The sequence below is a fragment of the Pungitius pungitius genome, chromosome 11, assembly GCF_949316345.1.
Source record: "Pungitius pungitius chromosome 11, fPunPun2.1, whole genome shotgun sequence".
Classification (NCBI taxonomy): domain Eukaryota; kingdom Metazoa; phylum Chordata; class Actinopteri; order Perciformes; family Gasterosteidae; genus Pungitius; species Pungitius pungitius.
The window spans coordinates 13,806,184-13,825,037 of NC_084910.1; the positions used below are offsets into that span (position 1 = coordinate 13,806,184).

Consider the following 18,854-nt stretch of genomic DNA (forward strand, 5'->3'; position numbering starts at 1 on the left):
TGAAGGATTTCTTTGAGGATGATCTATTGTTTTTGCATGTCCATCAAACCTAGATCATAGACTTGATAACTTTCTGCATACAGTGGAAAATCATTTTAAAGAGGCGAACAGAAGTCTGAAGCGTCAGTTTTATTTTTCTTGCTGAATAGAGAGAGGCATTGATGTGTAAATCGATCATGATGATCTCGTGTTTGATGGTAGAGTCAAATAGAAAGCACAGCAGTGTTCGCAGGAAAGAAGAGGTGAGCGACAGGAAAGTGGACAAAGAATGCAACAGTAGGAAAGAAAGCAAATGATCATAAAAGATCGGAAAAGGTTTAAAAAGATGCATTTGAATATATAGCGGAAAATATGCTGTGAATCTAAATTCAAAGCTTCGGGTTGTATGTATGGCACAAATCAGAGACAGAGAAAGTCATACCAAGATTATTTTATTTAACATATAAAACATCTTGAGTAGATATCTGTACATCAATACATTTTATATATATTTATACAACACAGTTTGATAAAAGTGCAGTGGAATAACACGTCCTCAGTCTTTCTGAGTGTGACTCATTCATATGCAAGAGGACTGGTATTAGAGAAGAGGACTTGGCTGAGGCAGGCTGAGACAAGGTGTGTCTTGTCCTCTTACAGTAATGAATAACGCTTGTAAGATGGGGCTCAAAAGAATGAAAATTGGGTCCTCAAAAGCCCGTACGAAGCGGCACGGCTCTGTTCTCCACCAGGAACTACAAACTTCCCTGGCTTTGATGTTGTTCCGTAAATATCTCAACACACGGCTTCAACAATGTAACAAGGAACTACTCGTAAAACATTAGCAGTTAACCCCGTGGCACGCAGCACTGAGTAGTCAGGATTAGAATTTGAACTTCGCTCAAAGAGTAAAAAGTCTATTATGAAATCATATAAGACCTCTTTCCCCCTCCTATATTTCATAGACACCTACACCTCTACAGCTAATTTCGCCCCGACAAATGGTCCCAGCAAAGCTGTGCACAGTGATGAAGCTTTTGAAAGCCTTCCCATAAATATAACCCCCAGAAAAAAAACAGGCCAACAGCTTCAATGTTTCTGGTCGTTGCGCTAGGCTAAGCTATCTAGCTGCTTGGTTGTAGCTTCATATTTAACGTACAGGAGGACGCTTGAATACATTTTATCATCTAACTCTTTAAAAATATAACATGGATACATTTATTGTTTTATAATTCATCTGTGAATCATTATTGTTCATCTCCGCTCATAAATCATTTGATCGGCCGCTCTCAGTAGTTTGATTCTGTCTTCTTAAGACAGCGAGTGGAGCGATAAGAGTTCTCAGCGTCGCTGGTTACTGTGCAAAGAAACTGCTGGAGGGAGCCCTGTGTCACTTTGTACACCTTGAGGCTCTGATGGGAACAATACTTGGTTTCATGAGCTTCTCGCTTGGCGCACGGTGCAGAATTACTGAATGCCGTACTTTGTCTCCAGCTCCTCGGCTGCATGTCCCAGATGCATCTTTCTCAGCTCGGCCAACAATTCCTGCAACAAGGGCCAGTGCATCATTCCGCCTCTACCGCCCGCACCGGCAAGCGACCCTCTCTCGGCCCACACCCTCAGCATCTGGTAGTGAGCCTCGCGGCAGGACCTGTGATCCACCTCTGCTTGTTCGATCTCTGTGTCCTTCACACCGAGAGAACGCACCAGCTGCTTCACCCGCAGCACGGGGACCAGGTCCAGCACCGTGTAGATCAGGTCGGGGACTGCAGAGGGAAAGTGGGACAGGAGGGGGGGGTTCAGGGGAGGAGAGGGTGAGCACAATGGTTTTCTGTGTGTTTGAGGTGAAACCCACTGGGCCATTGGTCAGGAACACATGCTGCTGCTGCTTTGTAAAGTGTCAGATGTACGTACTCTTGATTTCCAGGGGGATGCAGTCGGGCAGATTGGACGGCTCCTGTTCACTCACGGGGCTTTGGGGGACAGCTTTGACACCCATGTTGTCTGAAAGTTCCTCGTTGTGAACCAGGACTTGCTATGAGACAAAGGCAGGTCAGGTGTTAGGGGCTGCAGACGCACACACAGCAGAGAAAAGAAACCACAAGTGCTCTAGTCCTCAAATCCACTTTTTTAGGGGCTGAGTCTGCTCAACCTTCAGGTCGATAACATGGCTGCAGGGATGTTGCTAACTACCTGTGAATTGTCTGTCATTCCCATTACTGTGAATGCTCACAGACAAGAAAAGAAAAACACCCACCTTGTAATTCCTTTTCTTTATCAAGACACTTCTCATGATACACTATATATATTATATGTTTTATGTTGGCGTATTTATAGAAATCTGTCAGAATTATTCAAAGTCTTAGTCCTGATGCAGTTTGATTACACCCTGGCCTGGTCTCGGGCATGACTTGGTCTCGCCTTAATGCCGTCTTTATTACAACCCCGGTAACCACGGACGGTTCGGTCGGTTTACCTCGCACGGGTCCGGGGAGCCGTCCGCCGGGAGGCTGGACTGCTTCAGCAACTTCTTCCTCGTGAACCGCTTTGTGGCCACGAAGGTGACGATAGCCACCACCGCTAGAGACACCCCGGCAATAAATGCAACTACAGCAATCGTCTTGATCAGGTATTGATCATTTTTAGGATCTTCATGATGATGCACATAAGGAAGAAGACATGAAGACAGGACACAAGTTTAAAGAAGCAACCATGTACGTAGACTAAACTGCATTCTGCTGTTCTGAAACAAAGGAGAAACTCATCTATAAATATATAAGTGCACACTTTTGCTCACACAAATAGCTTGGCTTTGCAAAATATTTACTTCATTCAAAAGGGTATTTCTTAATAAGATAACAACCGACATACAAAAAAGACCATAATAATACCTGATCACATGCGCTCACCTATTGTAGTCACAGGAAGTGCCGTTGAGCAGTGATGTTGGCACTCAGCGGTACAACTGCGAAGAAAAGGGAGGACATTCTTTAACACAAAGGAGGAAGTGGAAATCTTAAGAGGAAGTGATTAACACAAACACAGGCATGCCTTCTTTAAAGACGGCAAGAGTGTTTAACTTCACTTGAAGGTAAAATTCAGTCAACGCTTCACAGGAATCTTTAATCATTACTACTGAAGGCAGGCTGAGAGTGAGGCTAAGGATTGCTGTTCTGTTGGGCTGCCTTCCATTCCCCCCTTTGAACTGGGACAAATATCTTTGTCTGTGAACCTACTTCACAACTCACTCAACCCTCATTAATAGCATGACATTATTACCCACTGAAGTAAAGAGTCCACGAGTCCATGAGAGTTTCTTTTATGTTTGATAAATAATTTAAACAATGGGCACATGTTGAAACCCAGTTGAAAAGTCTTGTGACTTCTCTCTTCTGTTGCCTGCAACTGGAAAGATTTAACAAAGTCGGAAGTGAGCTGCGAGTTTCAATTCAACAATTCAACTTCCCCTTTGGCAACTCTGAAAATAAACAATCCCAAACAGCAGGATGGGAACTGTGCGTGTACCAAAGCTTTTTTACATGAATGTACTCACTTCGTGCAGAGTATACACTTGCTCTTGGCTTTGTAGTAGTTCTCTATACATTCACACTCAGTGTTTTTCTCTGCCGTACCTGGGCAAAAGAAAAATAGCATTGAAATTAAAACCGAGGAAACACTTGATGAGCCACTGTGGATAAAGACAAGGATATTGCACAAACATAACAAAGTCTTAGTGTAAAAATGCTGTGGATCACACTCACATTCCTGTTTTTGCTTTTTATTCTCGCCACATGTGGTACATTGGAGACACTGGTAGGCTTCTGAGTCGATTTTAGACTTGTAAAAACCAGCTTTACAGCGACACACTGTGTTTTGGTCTTTTTGACACGCTGACACTGTCTCTTCATGCACTTGGAAAAGGAAAAAAAAGCAAACCATTAATTGATACAACACAAAGCGATCAAAGCAGATAAACTGATTCAGGACAACAGGTAGTGATGCCGTACCCTTGCAGGTCTTGCAACGATGACAGTTAGGGTGGAAGTTTTCCTGGTCTGTATATTCTTTTTCCGGACAGCTTTCACACTTACTTCTCTGACCTGTAGCATTGCACTTTTCTACAAGCTTGGTACCTGGAAGACATGAACGTGCCACGTGAGCGCAGTTACTTTGCAGAAGGATTCAATGGCAGAAGAAGTCTGCATCATGTAGATCGGTACCTCGAGGGCATTTGTTGCAACAAATCCCCTTTTCAACCTCATAGTCCCCGTGTGGACACGGCTCCCCTGGAGGCTCCGACAACGTCAGAGTGGGGAGGGAAAGGCACTGGAACACAGAAAATACAACGAATGTACATAGAAAAGCTTATGGCCCGTCACAAGGAGGCTTTTTAGGTATTGAGGGTGTGATTTTTAATATCTGTCTCACCATAAGGACGAGCAGTATTGTGCCAACAAGGTTTTTTTTGGTCAATCTTCCTGCAAGCTCATCTGCCGCCATCATCTTTCAGGCTTAGCTCAATCCATCTGACAACACATGAAAGAAAAAACATCTTTAAAACAACTTTAACAGCAAATGTTGTAGCGATATAGTGCGCAGGTATTGTGTGATCTATTTTACATTACATTGCATTACATGTCATTTAGCTGACGCTTTTATCCAAAGCGACTTACAATAACTTATAATAATAATAATAATAATTTTACTCTTTAAAACAAATCATTGAATGCCTTAAATTCCAAGATGAACTCGTAGGTAAAAAAAAATCTCTGGCTCAGGCTGTACAAAGATGAACAAAGATATTCTTTGTGGATGAACTCACAGGTTATTTTGTCAACAAATAATAAGTTGATTTAATCAACAGATGTCTCCACAAAGAGCACTTTTTATCTTTAGATAATATTGAAGATGGATGGATGGATGGATGAATAAAAACATATAAAATATCTTTGTCCACAGTTAATTCACAGCTAATTCTCTCTCCCTCGTTGATTTCAGAAACCAGTCCCACTTAAGTATAGTTAGTGAATATTTACTATTTTCTTCATACGTTTTATTTACTCTAATTGTTTCATGGATTAGCAAACTAGTCTACGAATACTCAAGTAGTAACAAACAGTCACAGACCACCGATGAGCCTTTTATGTGGCATGACTCACAGGTGTTTGTGGTGCACAAACCCGGCAGGGTACTTATCTCCCATCACACTTGACATGACAGCTCTATAATCGTGACATGTTACCGACTGATGAGGATCATATAAAGCTAATACTGTTAGTTATTCAGCCAGCTTCATCAATACTAAAAAACAAACCTAAATACAATACAATCAGATAACCCTGTTTGGTGGACAATCATTGGCCGAAAGTGACAACAGGGCCGAAGGTTTCAGTTTATAATGTGCTTCATTAGTGCATGTTCCTATTTACTATTTAATATATTATTCCTATAAATGACTAGAAACCAATGAACCAATGGTCCACAGGGCCAGTTATTAACCCAGCCTAACAATGAGTGTTAGGCAAGTGTTTTTAGGCCTTGACTCATGTTATATTTTAGAAGAAGAGCCACACTTCCTTTTCTGGTGTGTAAAGAAAATCCTTCGTTGCACATTTTACAAGGTTAAAAATATGAAATATGTCCAAACTTAATAAAAAAAAACGTTTGACCCCATCTTAATAACCCCAATGGAGCAATTCTCCTGATTTAAAACATGTGTTTTCCAGCATGGTATTGAATATTTAACCAATAGTTGCTGATATTCCTGTTTAGGTCGAGATGGACCAAATGTGGTTTGAGGTGTCGTTTGTCCGTCAGGATCAGCATTGTTAAACAGTAGAACCTTTAGAAGTGGTGGCAGATAAAACCAAACCACGAGCAAGAAACGCTGATTAGTGTTTTATTTGGATCAAAAGTAAAAGTCACTTACTCATCACATCAGGTATTTGGAAACAGTTGTAGACCGAAAGTATACCGTGTGACTGGAAGAACTTAACAGCTAAACAAACAACCTGCCAGTTTCATGAGGTTAGTGGAACTAGTTTGTCCGCCTCGCTCCTCTCTTCCTGAAAAAAAACGTTATACCTTTAAAAACATTACGGTGCGAACCCGCACGCGACGACTCACGCGTTCCCCCGCAAGAACAAAAAACCTAAAGTCTACGGCAGATTGTATCGTTGGTTTCGTTTTCAGAAGAGCGACCACACGACGCCCACCGCAGAGACCCGGAGACCCGACGTCTCCCTCCCGCGCTCCGACCCGCTTACCTGCACGACCACGGTCACGCGCCCAGGTGGGGGTGGGGGGTGGGGGGGGGGGCTCCGTTGCTTCACCCACGAACGCACATTTTGGTTTTATTCGGCACGACTATTGTCTGGTGTCCTCAACCGAAGGAGGAAGAGCGAGCAGCGGCCCCTCCGCGCGCGGGACCGGGTGGGGGGGGGGGGGGGGGGCGGGCTCAAACGGGAAATGACTGCGTGACGACGGGGCCGTTTCAAGGAATCGCGTCTGCGGGCAAAAAGACAGAGAAACAAGTTTGACTAACTGGCTGTGATGAAACACGACGAGTCCGCAGGGTTACACCAATCTAATGACTATTTGGGTTAGATAAGAGGAAGAATTACATTTATCTTATTTAATGATTTTAGCATGTGGACCTAAATGAACCCAAAATTGTTTTTCTTGTTTTTTTAACACAACATGTCTCACCTCCAAAGTGCACTTTGTGCTGTTAAAACAATACAAATATTAAAAGTTCACATTCCTTCCCATAGAGCAAGTAAAACAGACTGCATGATTCGCAATCAATTGAATATGTATATCAATTATCTTCTTAAAAATCCCAAAATGAATCACTTTAACCACTGAACATTTAAGAATTAAGTCCAGAAAATGTGATAAGTAATAAGTAGTAATAAGTATTTTTTTCTCATTGTTATTACAACACTATAATTGGAATACGCTGGTACTTTAGTCATCAGGCCAGCAGAGTGTCATGTTGCTTGTACAGTAGCCAACCTAAGAGCCCAGTCAGCGGAGCAAGACAAATACTTCCTCAGAAAAACCACATCCTTCCTTTTTAGCGAGCAAACAGAAAAAACGTGCCTTCATCTTGCCTCTCTGTATGGCTTGTGCGCATAAACTATCAAGGACTTAATGTGTCATATGGTATATACAGACATCTTGTGTAGCTCTTTTCTTACATGTACATGCAAATAATGTATTTCAGACAGAGAACACAGAGTTCAGTCTTGTGGACTCTGTATATTTCAAGCCAAATGAAAAAAAAAAAAAAATGTTGTTTCTGATTTCTTCATCCCAACGGACGTCAACAGGTTCCCGGCAAGCAGACTAATACACAGAAACCTCTATAATCACAAGGTTCTCTCTTAGTCACTTACAGGTGGTTATAATGCCAGGTCATCTCTCTGCCAGTCACCACTGTAGTTTTGGTGTTTTTGAGGCTTCATGATACTGCCCGCTCACCTGTAGGCCCGGCTCTGCAGTCTGCGGTGTCAGGATCCTTGTCTGACCCGTTCGGCCTTTAGCCTGTGTTTTACCCGCCCAAAGTCTCCTTCTCCCTCATGTGTCTGTCACCTCTGTTTGTTGTGTTGTGTTGCCACATGCTCGTTGTGTGTGTGTTCTTGGTCTCTCCTCCAGACGCCGCCCGTTGCCACAGCCTGGAGCAGGACCCAGCCGACACAGATGAGGACAGTGGCTGTATTTCATCCCTGCTCCTGCAGGCGTGGGCTGTCGGTCCGTTTCGTCTTCTTCCCCCGGTAGACCCCCCCACAGGCGGTTTGTGAGTGGTGCCTCTGCCCGACCTTGGACTGACCTTCTCTCTCTCTCTCCATCTGTAGAGTTCCAGTACTCCACTTGCCTCCGACGTCGTGCCACGGGACTCACGCCCGGGAATTGTCTTTTTGGGACAACGGATAAAGTTAGTAACCCTACACTGAATCCTGCGGTTGCATTTGGGTCCTAATTCTTGTTCTCCCGTGACAGACGGAGGATCGGAAGATGCGTGTCGTAAGAAGAGCGTAAATTAACCGCTGAATTTCGGACGTGCCGAGATGAAGAAAGGCTGCCACTCAATTAGGATGTTTCTGAGGTGCAGGCTCTTTTTCACTTTTTGTTTGTGAAAGTTCATCACACTAAATCTGATTAGCTGTTCATAACCAAGCAACTAATTACCCCTAAAGTTGTCACTCGTCAAATGTTTCTGCGAGAATACATAGCAAATTTCCGAGAGTTAAATTCACTGTGAGAATTAATTTGAACTCTAAGCTGGTGTTTATATTGTCCCAATCTTGACAGTGTTAAATCAACACTTAACCAAGTGTTAACAATTTAACTCCCGAATAAGTGTCAAAATAAATCTGCTCACTGTTTAATACAATGTCATTTAGCTGATGCTTTTATCAAAAGCAACTTATATTGCATTTTTAAAACATGGTGTTTACATTTTAGCCCAGGGAGCATTTCAGGGTTATGTGAATTGCTCAGGGACACTTTGACATGGGTAAGCCAGGGTTCAAACCAACAACCCTGTGCTCCTGGTGCACCATCACCAATCCATGTACTACATTACATGGAGTTAAGCTTGATACCAAGAAGTGTGACATTGTACAGTTACATTTCAATCCTATCAAAGAGTTAATTTAACTACTAAGTGTTGCAAATGAATCTGATCTTGACACTGGATAATGACTCCAGCTATTTTGTAACAATTGTTGAATCTTTTTTCAAGTGTGATTTCAACTCTGCACTTTTGCCTAACACTGGAAAATGACCTCTAAGGATTTTGCTGTGTAGAAGACTTCCCCAAACACTCATTACTCAATGCGGCTACAATGTTGTGTCATCAGAACATTGGTCGGATCATCGGCAAATAGCTGTAATTCAAACCAGGTGTATGTTACTTACCACTACATCTGTAGGCAGACCCATCAGATCCTTCAAAAAGCTATATCTTGATACCTGAAACTCCTGTGTGAATGATGAGATGACTAACGTCACATTTGATATGTTGACTGATAACTTTTTAATCCTTATGTATCGTAACTTTGCCGAGCAGCTCTTCAGAATGATGCATGTTCTTGGTATAACAATCTTCCTCTCAGTTGGGGGCTTGGAGTCAAATGAGTATAATATACTGAAATTAACCTGCCATGCAGGGCTAAGAAAGAGGAAGAGACCGACATACGCAGAGAGAGGGAGGGAGAGAGTCAGAGAGAGAGAGAGAGAGAGAGAGAGAGAGAGAGTATGAGAGGTTGTTTGCAGCCAAAGGATTTTTGAAGAAACGAGAGAGACGGTGCCTGTGGAAAGAAAGTTGAGGCTGGAGGTCGTGTTGTGTGCACAGAGGCAGGGGGTCGCAGCAGAAGACTTGACACATGATGAGAGAGAGCAGCATGAGGCATATCTACAGCATCAAGATGTTAGGCTTTCATAATGAGTCATCCCTTTACCAAATATCCCCTGATACATTTCTGGTCCCCTGTTCAGTCTCCCGCTCGGAGGGTCCCAGGTTGCATCTGTTCTCACACTCTCGTCCACGGTAAGTAAAGGCTTTGAGTGGCACCTTTTCATCCAAACCCTTGTTTAGCTTCCTGTAATCTCCCTTCCTTAAGGATGTAAAGTTTTAAAAAAGCAGTTTGTTACTACAGGGCTTATTTTTTTAGTGTTAGTACTATATATTGTAATGTATATTTATTATGACGTGTGAATACTACAAAGCGCCGGGCCGATCTAAAGCATGTTGTTTCTCTCGGTGTCTGTTTAGTGTATGAATCTAATCACATTTTTTTCCACCGAATCTGATCCTCACCCTCAACCTCCTGTCTTCCTTTTGTTTTCTTCCTCACAGATGAAGCCAGACGTTTTTGTTTTTACTTTGCTGTTCAGTCCCTACTTCCTTTCTCCCGTTTGTCCCATAAACTGCAATGAAACACAGTATGACTGGCCAATGGACGGACCCCAGCTGTGCTGTAACAAGTGCCCTCCAGGTACTGTACCATTACTCCTTTTTAATTTTATATATTTCATAGATTTGATGCAAATGAGTTATAATATTGTAATTATTTCAGGGGAACATATGGTGCGGCGTCCAGTTATAACTTGCGGAATTGAGTGTCGCCCCTGCCCTGGTGCCCTGTACATTGATACCTACAACGTGGAGATGAGCTGCGAAATTTGCCAAAAATGCGATAAACGTGAGTAACTTCACAGCTTTTCTCCTACTGGTGGCGTGTTAAATACATGCAAGACCCCAACTGTGACAATCCCACTTATTGACACACAACTGAAACAGCCTTTGTGATATTGTATAATTTTCAAGCCATATCTCTCAGACACACAGAACAGGTGAGTTCTTGCTCCCAGAGCGGAGCAGCAATTAACATGTTAACTGGTTATGCCCAGAAGTGATTAAATATTAGTATAGAAATGCAATCAACTTTTGAGCATGATGTTATATGGGTTGTGCGATGTGACCAGTCAAGTTCCGGCACAAAGTCCTGAAAGAAGATGGGCTGTTATTAGTTGCTACTGAACTCTGTGTGTAGCGTTTGTAATGTTTGCTGATAGAGACCTTAGTGGGCCACGGATACAAAGGGGGATTTCCCCTTATGTGTGTCACGGTGGGATACAGTCAAAGAGAGACTGAAAGTAGGAGGAGATCTGGGGGGCCTGGGGGTCTGAGAAACCGCTGTAAAAGCTCAGAGGGTATTAGGGTGGGATTTGACAGCAGTAACAACTGTATAACAGCAGCACATCACACTCACTGCGATGAAGACCAGAGGAGGTTAAAAATATGAAGCCATTGTCTTGTCGGTGGAAAAATAAGAGAAAAACAGAAAAGTGATAAACATCGGAAAGAGCAGCAGACAAATGTCGTATCTAATGTTGTTACTCAAGTTTTTGCTCTGCCACATGAGAGCAAAAACAGCTTGTTTGACTTTTTTTTAAAGGTCACTGAGGAAAAAAACAGAAGGTTAAAAAGTGACAGAAAGCATGTGTGATTATTTTGACTTTTTACACCAAGAGACTCTTTACAGACGGTAATCAAAAGGTTAGCATGTGTCGATCCGATGTTGCAGTGCACCTGTATTACAGTCTGACATTACAATGAAAGGGATAAAGGTGGGTGTTTAAAATGTCAAAAACAGGCCTCATGCCAATTAACAGCTATCGAAACTAATTTAGTCGGAAATGTTTGAACCCACACAATATCCTCTTCTCTTAAGTTACAACAATAAAAATATTATTTGGTTTTATGTTAGTCTCCATCAGCTGTTTGGAAGTGCAGTATAACAGTATAACATGTATAACAAGTTTGCATGATCAGCTTGTATCGCTTACGGCTCCATGGGAATCATAGAGGTGTTTATCTCTGTTCATTTCTGAATTGGTGTTGAAGTATGCACATATTTCTGCAAAGTCAAAACAGGCAGTCAAAGTAAACTTGTGCTTTCACTGAGCAATAACAGTTGTGACCATCTTTAAAGAACATGTATCAAAAGGAATGATATAACCATCTGATGACACAAAACCAAAATCTGTACTTGCCGTGCCTAGTTTTTGAGTCATTTCTCATTTTCTGATATATGTCATGTTTTACAGGCAACCTGCATATGTGTCACACAAGCATACTCAGAATTGTGATCAACCCTGATCTTTTAATGACTAATGACAGATGTTTTTTTGTTTTTTTTATCACAGCACACATGGAGTATTCCTCGCTATGTAGCACGACTCGTAACGCTGTGTGCAAATGTAAAGCTGGCTACAGATGCATAGACGCTTCCTGCAAAGAGTGTGAGGCGATGCCATCCACCACCACCAAACCCACGCTCCCTCCATCCACTACAGGTACCCGAGAGTCAGCTGCAGCAGCACATCTGAAAAACTATTTTTTTAAAGGGAAAACCTTTGTCTCACCTATTCAAATGTACAGTTTTGGCAGACTTCTATCAGTCTGCTCATTTTACTAAAATAACAAGCAGACGTTTGAAAAGTTTAAACTGAAAAATAACACTTCTACATATGAAACATGAAAAACTGTGAAACAAACTTAACATCAGGATGTATGGTTACCATAAAAAAGGATCAGACACATCTGCTCTGCTTCAGCATCAGTTGGACAGCAACCAACTTCTCTGCTGCTCATGTGGTTCACCCATGATCCAATTTAACTGCATGTCCGAGGGTTCAACCAATCACCAACTGTCAGTGGCTCTAGATGAACGCTTATCCCCAAGGATAGATACAGCGGTCTGAAGTACTGTTCAGATTGGAACAGTGTATTTTATGTTATTCATTGGTATTTTTGTTCAACAGCTTATTATAATTGCAATTAGATATTTGGAAAATACCCCTGTGTATCACCGCCTTAAATAAGTTCACTTGGACTGTAACCATGGTGATAGGTTGCGCTGTTATACCAGCAATGCACTGTAGAGTAATCTAGAATGACCCTTACTCGCATAATGATTAAAAGTAACTCAAACAAAGGTGATAATGTAAATACATTTTTCTACATGTGCAATTCTTGGTTAAATATATGTTTACTCTGCATTGACCTTAGTGTACACACAGAATGTGTCATGAGTTAATCATAGATTGTGTTGTGTGGCTGTAAATCTGCACTTCCCGGTAAATGTAAGCCGATAACCTTTTTCTTTTTTTATCTCTTCCCCTTCAATCCGGAAACCAGGAGATATTACCACTCAATTGGAACCTTCTCAACCAGTCAATGGTAAGGGAGAGTTAACAAAAAAAAGTACTTCTCCAGTGAGGCTTTATCTCAATCTTTCAAAAATGTCTTACAGACACAGTGTGGTTCCTGGTGATAATCGCCCTCCTGTGTGCAGGGATCACGATGGTTGCTGTAGCAAAAATCAAGCCTTTTTTACTGTGGATCAAATCTAAACATGGTTAGTAGGGTATTATAATGAGGCAGATAACCTGACACAGAATACATGCACATTTTCATTCAAATCCAAAGTAATTATTACCCTCTATTTCAATGAAATCACAAAGAAAAATTGCTCTGATTCTTTTGTTTCTCAGGCTACGTTTTGGCTAAAGATCCCCAACCAGCATCGCGATGCTCCGAAGATGAGGAAGTATCTGCCCCCATTCAGGAAGTTCTTGGGAAATGCGAAGTATGAGTTTAAGGAGCCTAAACTTGATGAGAAGGGATTTGATGGTCAAACATTTAGTGCAAAACATTGCCGTTGCTTTTGGACATTGATGACAAACGGTGGCAAACAGACACTGCAGCGATCGTGCATGAGCAGGTTTTCAAATGCAGGTATGTACTATTGTACATGGAAGATATTTCACATCTTGACACGTGTAGGCGTTTCTGTGTAAATACACTTTTCAGGTAATAAATATCCAATGTGAATGTTTTAAACATGAATTTCTACTTTTTTATTCTACATATAATTGAGTTGTAATAAGTGCCTCATATATACAAAACATTAAATATTGAACTCTAAAAGCAAGCAATTTATTAAAGAGTATTCATCTGATGTTTTCATTAATAACTTACAAGGCAGATCCCCCTCCAGCTTTTCTTCCCACAGTTCATGTTTTTTGTGGTAGTGACTGCATGTTTTCTTGGAACCTGGAGATAAAAATGTCCCTGCAGGGCACTGAGATTCCTTCATAGATTGCAAAAGACACGATGGATCGGCTCCACACTCATAAGTGGTTTCACAGCCCTCCGCATCCTTAAAAACAATGTGTCTGTGATGAGTCTGGCCGCAACCACCAACTCCAATCGATTTATCAGGATGCATCACAGCTCCTCCTCTTTGGACATGTGGAAGTCCTTCCCCTGCTCCTGGGAGGGAAAGAACACCCTCTCGGTCTCTCCCCTCCTCTCCTCTTCAGGCAGATGGGGACTCGGAGAAGAAGTGGGATGGAACACAGGACAGTATCTCTCATCATCTTCTTCTTCCTCTTCACCAGTCACTCCTTCAGCTTTCTTTACACATTCAACGGTCGGTCCAACTTGGCCTGTAAACTGACTCAGCAAGCTAAAGATGACCGTCCCTGGATTGTGGACATGGACCGGACCTACAGAGATTAGAACAAACAGAGAATGCACTTAAAGGGACGTTTTAATTGACCCATGGAGGTACATTGAAATATAGTTTACAGTCAAACAATTCTGAATAATTACAGTAACCCAGCTGCATCTTTTGCATGTTTACGTTTTATTTTCATAATGACTCCAGAGAGTCAAGTATTTCACATGAAAGTCTTCGTTTCAGTCTTCAGTACCCAGATTGGCTGCTGGAAGGAAGGGTGGCTGCTGCTTTGCGCTGAATGAGTCTCTGGGGATGTGATGAGTTGAGTCGTTTGACTTGTGAGAAGCATCCGTTCTTCCCTGAAGAGAAACATGTCCGTTAGTTTGGTGCAAACAGAAGAGAAGTATATGATAGATAGTAGCTTGGAAATGAGCTACTTACCAGATTGCATACCTTTATAACAGCTGGAAAACAATAGATACATAAATGAGAAATAGAACGATTTTTTTTTTTAGACATGTCCACTAATGATGCATCAACCTGAATTAGTTTTATGAAGCAACTAACAATCTATAAACCTAATGATACATTCCTGGACACATTTTAGTCAATTGTAACGGGGACGTAACGTTCAAGGATGTAAACTCAACATTACCTCGCTTGAAACACGTTTCATCTCCGGTGCGACAAACGAACAAGAGGACCCCGAGCGACGCGCATCCCACGGCAACCAATGGACACAAGATGGCCGCCAGCTCGTCGTTTGTCTCCACTAAGGAAGAGAAACAAGACTCTGCTTGAGGCAGCGCACGGCTATTAGCTTAATAAAGAAGGTAACATAAACAGGTTAGCCAAAACATAATGCTATTTTGTTGTCATCCTACAATGATCTAATTAGCTCATTATTGCTACTCATTAAGTACAGCTTTGGCTAAAGTTATGAGGTTTATAGGTGTTTGTTTATAAACTATTTGGAGGTAGACTATTATGGAGTTAGATATTGTCCATGGTGATAAGCCAAATTCAGGGATGACCCGGATTTCATGGAAAATAATACAATATTTCTTCATGAGTGAGCACCATGGACATACTGTATGTACTTGATTCCATAAAAAGCCAACCTTTAATTTAGTTATTTTACTAAAAGCAAACATGTCAACCTGCTGGTTGTGCCAAAGGGAAATTAAGTAATCATCAAAGTCAGGTCATCACAATCCATAAGGTGTTTCAGTCTGGAATGACCAACAATCACTACATACCATTCATTGTGCCTCAGAGCTATGAAAATAAATGTAAAGTACTGTGCACTCTCCACAGATTCTCCTCACCATCACCACCTTCGGGTTGTGTAGCATTTCCTGCCGGTGGGACTGACTGATGGCTGCACCTGTGTCAGATAAGGGCGAAGTGTTATGTCAGCAGTCTCAAATATGAGACCCAATGAAAGAAAGAACGACTGCAGAGCCACTAATGTCTGTACCGAATGCTAAAATAATCCTAATGAATGCACTGTGACATGAAAGCACTTTATGTCATCTAGAGCTGTTGGCTGTTTGGTATTAATCATGTACTTTATCTTAGGAAATGCATAACATACTTGGGAGATTGGCAGGGTTTGTGGGAAGTGTTGCTATTTCCGGGGGAAGCTGAGGAAGGTGTGTGCTTATCTTTGCCTGAAGCAACAGCGGCTACTTCTGGTGAAAAAAAAAAAAACAGATCTTAGAGGACAAACACAAGACCAAACAAAATCTCAGTGGTTAATCTTGGCAATGGCAACCAACTGTACAGATATACATGAGAAATGCTGCAGGTGTTTGAGTCACTCTTGGTTGTGGGCAGCTGATTTGAGTAGATGAAGTTAACAGGAGCCAAACTGATGCCTAACAACCAGTAGGGATTTAAAAAGAAAATCTACTCCATTTATGTAAGAGTAACAGGTGCAGCTTGAGGTAGAGAATATGTGTGAGATAGTAACACCCTTCCTTATTGTCAAACTCAGTTTTTCTTTACCAGTTTTGGCAGTGGGAATCTTGGCACATGTTCTGCAGTTTTCAGAGTATGGGACGAAAACTATGCACTTGAAACCATGTTCACAGACGCACTTCACATTTGTTGTCCTGGTGCAGTTCTGAATCACCTTCATATGAACATCTGAGATGGTGGGAAACAGAGAATGTTTTACAGATTTAAAATCACAGGGATAAGTAAATAACTTCCAAAAAATCAAAAAAGAGCATATTTCTTTTCTGATTTTTTATAGGACCGTAACGTTCACATTGGCATCATCATCACCTTCAGTGATGGATCAGACCGTAATGTTGGGAAGCAACTATCAATAGTTTCTTTACCTGTTTTACAGTCCATGTAGCAAGGAAGGCAGGTGGATTCGCAGTTCAGATCAGTTGTGTAGGATCCAGTAGGACAGGACTCACACTCTGTACTAGACTTCCGATAACTACCTGCCAGAACAGGAAGAAACGAATGAGAACAACCAGATGAGCAGAGATAGGCTGCTCGCTCGCGGCGCGCGTATCCATGAAGGATGTGGTCATACAGCAAAAACTGTGTGTGCCGCAGGCATCACCTTTCATCAAGATCACACTCAGAGACAGAGACCGGAGAGAAAGATAGATACCGTATGCCTCAGCGTTTTATAGTGATGTACAAAGATGAGCTGTTGTTAAATCATTCATTAGACCAAAGCTAAATGAGAAACAGACCAAAAAACAAAAGTAGAGGATGTTTTCACACCTGTTTTCACACATGTTCTTACCTGCAGGGCACAGTTTGCACTTATTGTCACCGTGGTTCCCATCCATCTGTTGACGCATTAACACAATCAGATACAAACCTCAATACTTGTTAATAAATATATATATATATTGGTCACCATGAATTATACTTGTTATAATACTATAATAAATGTTATAATTGTGTGCTGTAGTTGAAGGACATCACTACCAGCGGAGATGTGAGCACCAACTCTGCAGATAACACGACGATCACGAAGCTTTGCAGGAGGCCCATTCTATGGAGCATTAAAACAAAACACCAATAAAAGTGGCACCAAAATAATTTCTCGGACCATGAATAAGCTATAACAATAAAATGAGATGGAACATTAACAAAAGAAAAAGATCTGTACCTTTGATAATAATGTGTCCTCTGTCCTCCTCCTATGATTTTGTTAACTTCCTCAAGGTGCGACTCTTTTTCTTTCTCTCAGTCACTCTACCCGTCCTCCGTGTCACTGTTTCCTTACCCGATGACATCTTCCTGTCGCTTCCGCCTACTTATCTGTGCCAGCGGGCTGCGGTTCTATTCAGCTCTCACATGCAGACCCAGCTGCACTGTGACGCTAACGCTCCTGTGTGAAAGCCTCATCACTTTCCGTGCAAACCGTAAAACCTGACTGTGACGAAGGAGCAGAACATTTTTCACAGCAATTTAAATTTCTGATGACGGTATATTTTCCATTTCATTAAAGTACATTACTAACAATGGGTACATTTAAATCTTTAGTTAAATCAGCAGAAATGTGAATTTCAATTAAAAGCCTTAGAGTTACTGCCTTGAAGATTAATTACTCTTAATAAGCTTTTAAAGTGTCGGATACAAAAATCTTTTTTTTTTGCAGACTGTTAATAATAATAAGTAATTTTACCAGTATCTGTGCATTATTTCTGCATAAAGACGCAGCTCTTGAGTTGTTTAAATGTGATTAATTAAGGCCTTGAAAATAAAAAACACAATCCCTTGCTAAATGGAAACATGTACACAAGTAATAACACAATGATGTTTCTCATTTGCATATTTTATTCTTTCAGTCTTTCTTGACACTACATTGCTCTGCTGTTAAGCTTTTTAGCTTTAAATTACTGTCTTGATGTTTAAAGCTGCATTGTCACACATTTGGAGAAGTTATTCAAGCCTCAGGATTATCATTAAAACTGTTTTGCGACACAAATTGGTTCTAATTATTTTGTCCACTCTTTGAAAACATTAAAGAAGTGAAAAAAATATGTTGTCATTGACTGCCATCTTTTCCATTGAAAAAGTAAATATAATTATTCCTTATTTCTTTCCATATGTGTGACTGTGGACATTGTTTGCAGTCTTTGAACACAAGGATTCAAAGCTATATTCCCATTACACATATATTATCAGTCTTTTTGCTTAAGCATTTTGCATTTCAATCTTTTTTTTACACGAGTAATCTTTAAATTGACTTTATTTGGCAACCACATACACTTGTAAAGAAAACATACCAATGGATTTAGATATTTTCAATATTTGAGGTGATTATTGTCAAAAAGACAGCTCAGTCTCAAATGCTAAACATAGAGACAACATCAAATTGGACCAATGTTTTGTTCTCCTTTGTGTAGATTTGCCCCCGGTAAAAGTCTTTTTAAAAACACTCACTATACAGACATAACACCCCAAAACAGACACACATGCATACATAGAGACTCACTCAGAGCGCAAGAGTAGAACTACAAATGGCGTGTTTTATGCCCCACACAGTTTATCTCTGGCATCCTTCTTCTGTACTCAAACAGTAGTGGAAACACTCAGCGGAATCAGACAGCACTTAAACAAGATTAAACTCCACCGTCCATTGTGGAAACAAAGTGTTGACGTGTGACTCGCAGCGGAAGCGCAGCTGGAACGAGCCCATTAACACACAAACTACAGCCAGTAGTAGCCACTACAGTGATGGTGGGGAGAGGGGGGAGAGGAGGGAGAGGGGGGGGGGGGGGGCATTACCATGCCAGTGATGAATTCCAGCAGTAAGGTAATATTTGTTCTACGGTAGCAGTAGTAAAACATCCA

At 41.3% G+C, this 18,854-nt stretch overlaps 3 protein-coding genes across 7 annotated transcripts; 1 reads left to right on the forward strand and 2 right to left on the reverse strand.

The window, feature by feature from the left end:
- Positions 1-412: 412 nt before the first annotated feature.
- tnfrsf1a (tumor necrosis factor receptor superfamily, member 1a) lies at positions 413-6,403 on the reverse strand. 2 transcript variants are annotated; one of them, XM_037453416.2, is made up of 10 exons: positions 6,246-6,403; positions 4,408-4,505; positions 4,200-4,305; positions 3,987-4,112; positions 3,741-3,890; positions 3,533-3,611; positions 2,889-2,944; positions 2,456-2,628; positions 1,894-2,014; positions 413-1,745 (listed from the first exon to the last, which is right to left on the reverse strand). In XM_037453416.2, the coding sequence occupies exons 2-10, from the start codon at positions 4,480-4,482 to the stop codon at positions 1,447-1,449; spliced, it is 1,185 nt and encodes a 394-aa protein (XP_037309313.2). In that variant the 5' UTR covers positions 4,483-4,505; positions 6,246-6,403; the 3' UTR covers positions 413-1,446. The 2 variants fall into 2 exon arrangements, with proteins under 2 accessions (XP_037309313.2, XP_037309314.2); XM_037453417.2 differs by lacking the exon at positions 6,246-6,403 and adding an exon at positions 5,909-6,028.
- On the forward strand, positions 5,939-13,180 carry cd27 (CD27 molecule). Of its 3 annotated transcripts, XM_037453447.2 has the most exons (11): positions 5,939-6,006; positions 7,639-7,757; positions 7,839-7,918; positions 7,984-8,089; positions 9,484-9,535; positions 9,845-9,983; positions 10,065-10,190; positions 11,698-11,847; positions 12,692-12,733; positions 12,807-12,911; positions 13,048-13,180. In XM_037453447.2, the coding sequence occupies exons 4-11, from the start codon at positions 8,052-8,054 to the stop codon at positions 13,146-13,148; spliced, it is 753 nt and encodes a 250-aa protein (XP_037309344.2). In that variant the 5' UTR covers positions 5,939-6,006; positions 7,639-7,757; positions 7,839-7,918; positions 7,984-8,051; the 3' UTR covers positions 13,149-13,180. The 3 variants fall into 3 exon arrangements, with proteins under 3 accessions (XP_037309344.2, XP_037309345.2, XP_062421645.1); XM_037453448.2 differs by lacking the exon at positions 5,939-6,006 and having other exon boundaries at positions 6,542-7,757; positions 12,849-12,911; XM_062565661.1 differs by lacking the exons at positions 5,939-6,006; positions 7,639-7,757; positions 7,839-7,918; positions 7,984-8,089 and having other exon boundaries at positions 8,270-9,535.
- A 212-nt stretch (positions 13,181-13,392) lies between these two features.
- Positions 13,393-18,844, reverse strand: si:dkey-260g12.1 (uncharacterized). Of its 2 annotated transcripts, XM_037453426.2 has the most exons (11): positions 17,164-18,844; positions 16,980-17,046; positions 16,792-16,837; positions 16,367-16,477; positions 16,029-16,169; positions 15,616-15,712; positions 15,347-15,405; positions 14,674-14,790; positions 14,460-14,482; positions 14,272-14,377; positions 13,393-14,064 (listed from the first exon to the last, which is right to left on the reverse strand). In XM_037453426.2, exons 2-11 carry the CDS (start codon positions 17,043-17,045, stop codon positions 13,784-13,786), a joined length of 1,047 nt encoding a protein of 348 aa, XP_037309323.1. In that variant the 5' UTR covers position 17,046; positions 17,164-18,844; the 3' UTR covers positions 13,393-13,783. The 2 variants fall into 2 exon arrangements, with proteins under 2 accessions (XP_037309323.1, XP_037309321.1); XM_037453424.2 differs by having other exon boundaries at positions 16,980-18,844.
- Positions 18,845-18,854: the final 10 nt, after the last annotated feature.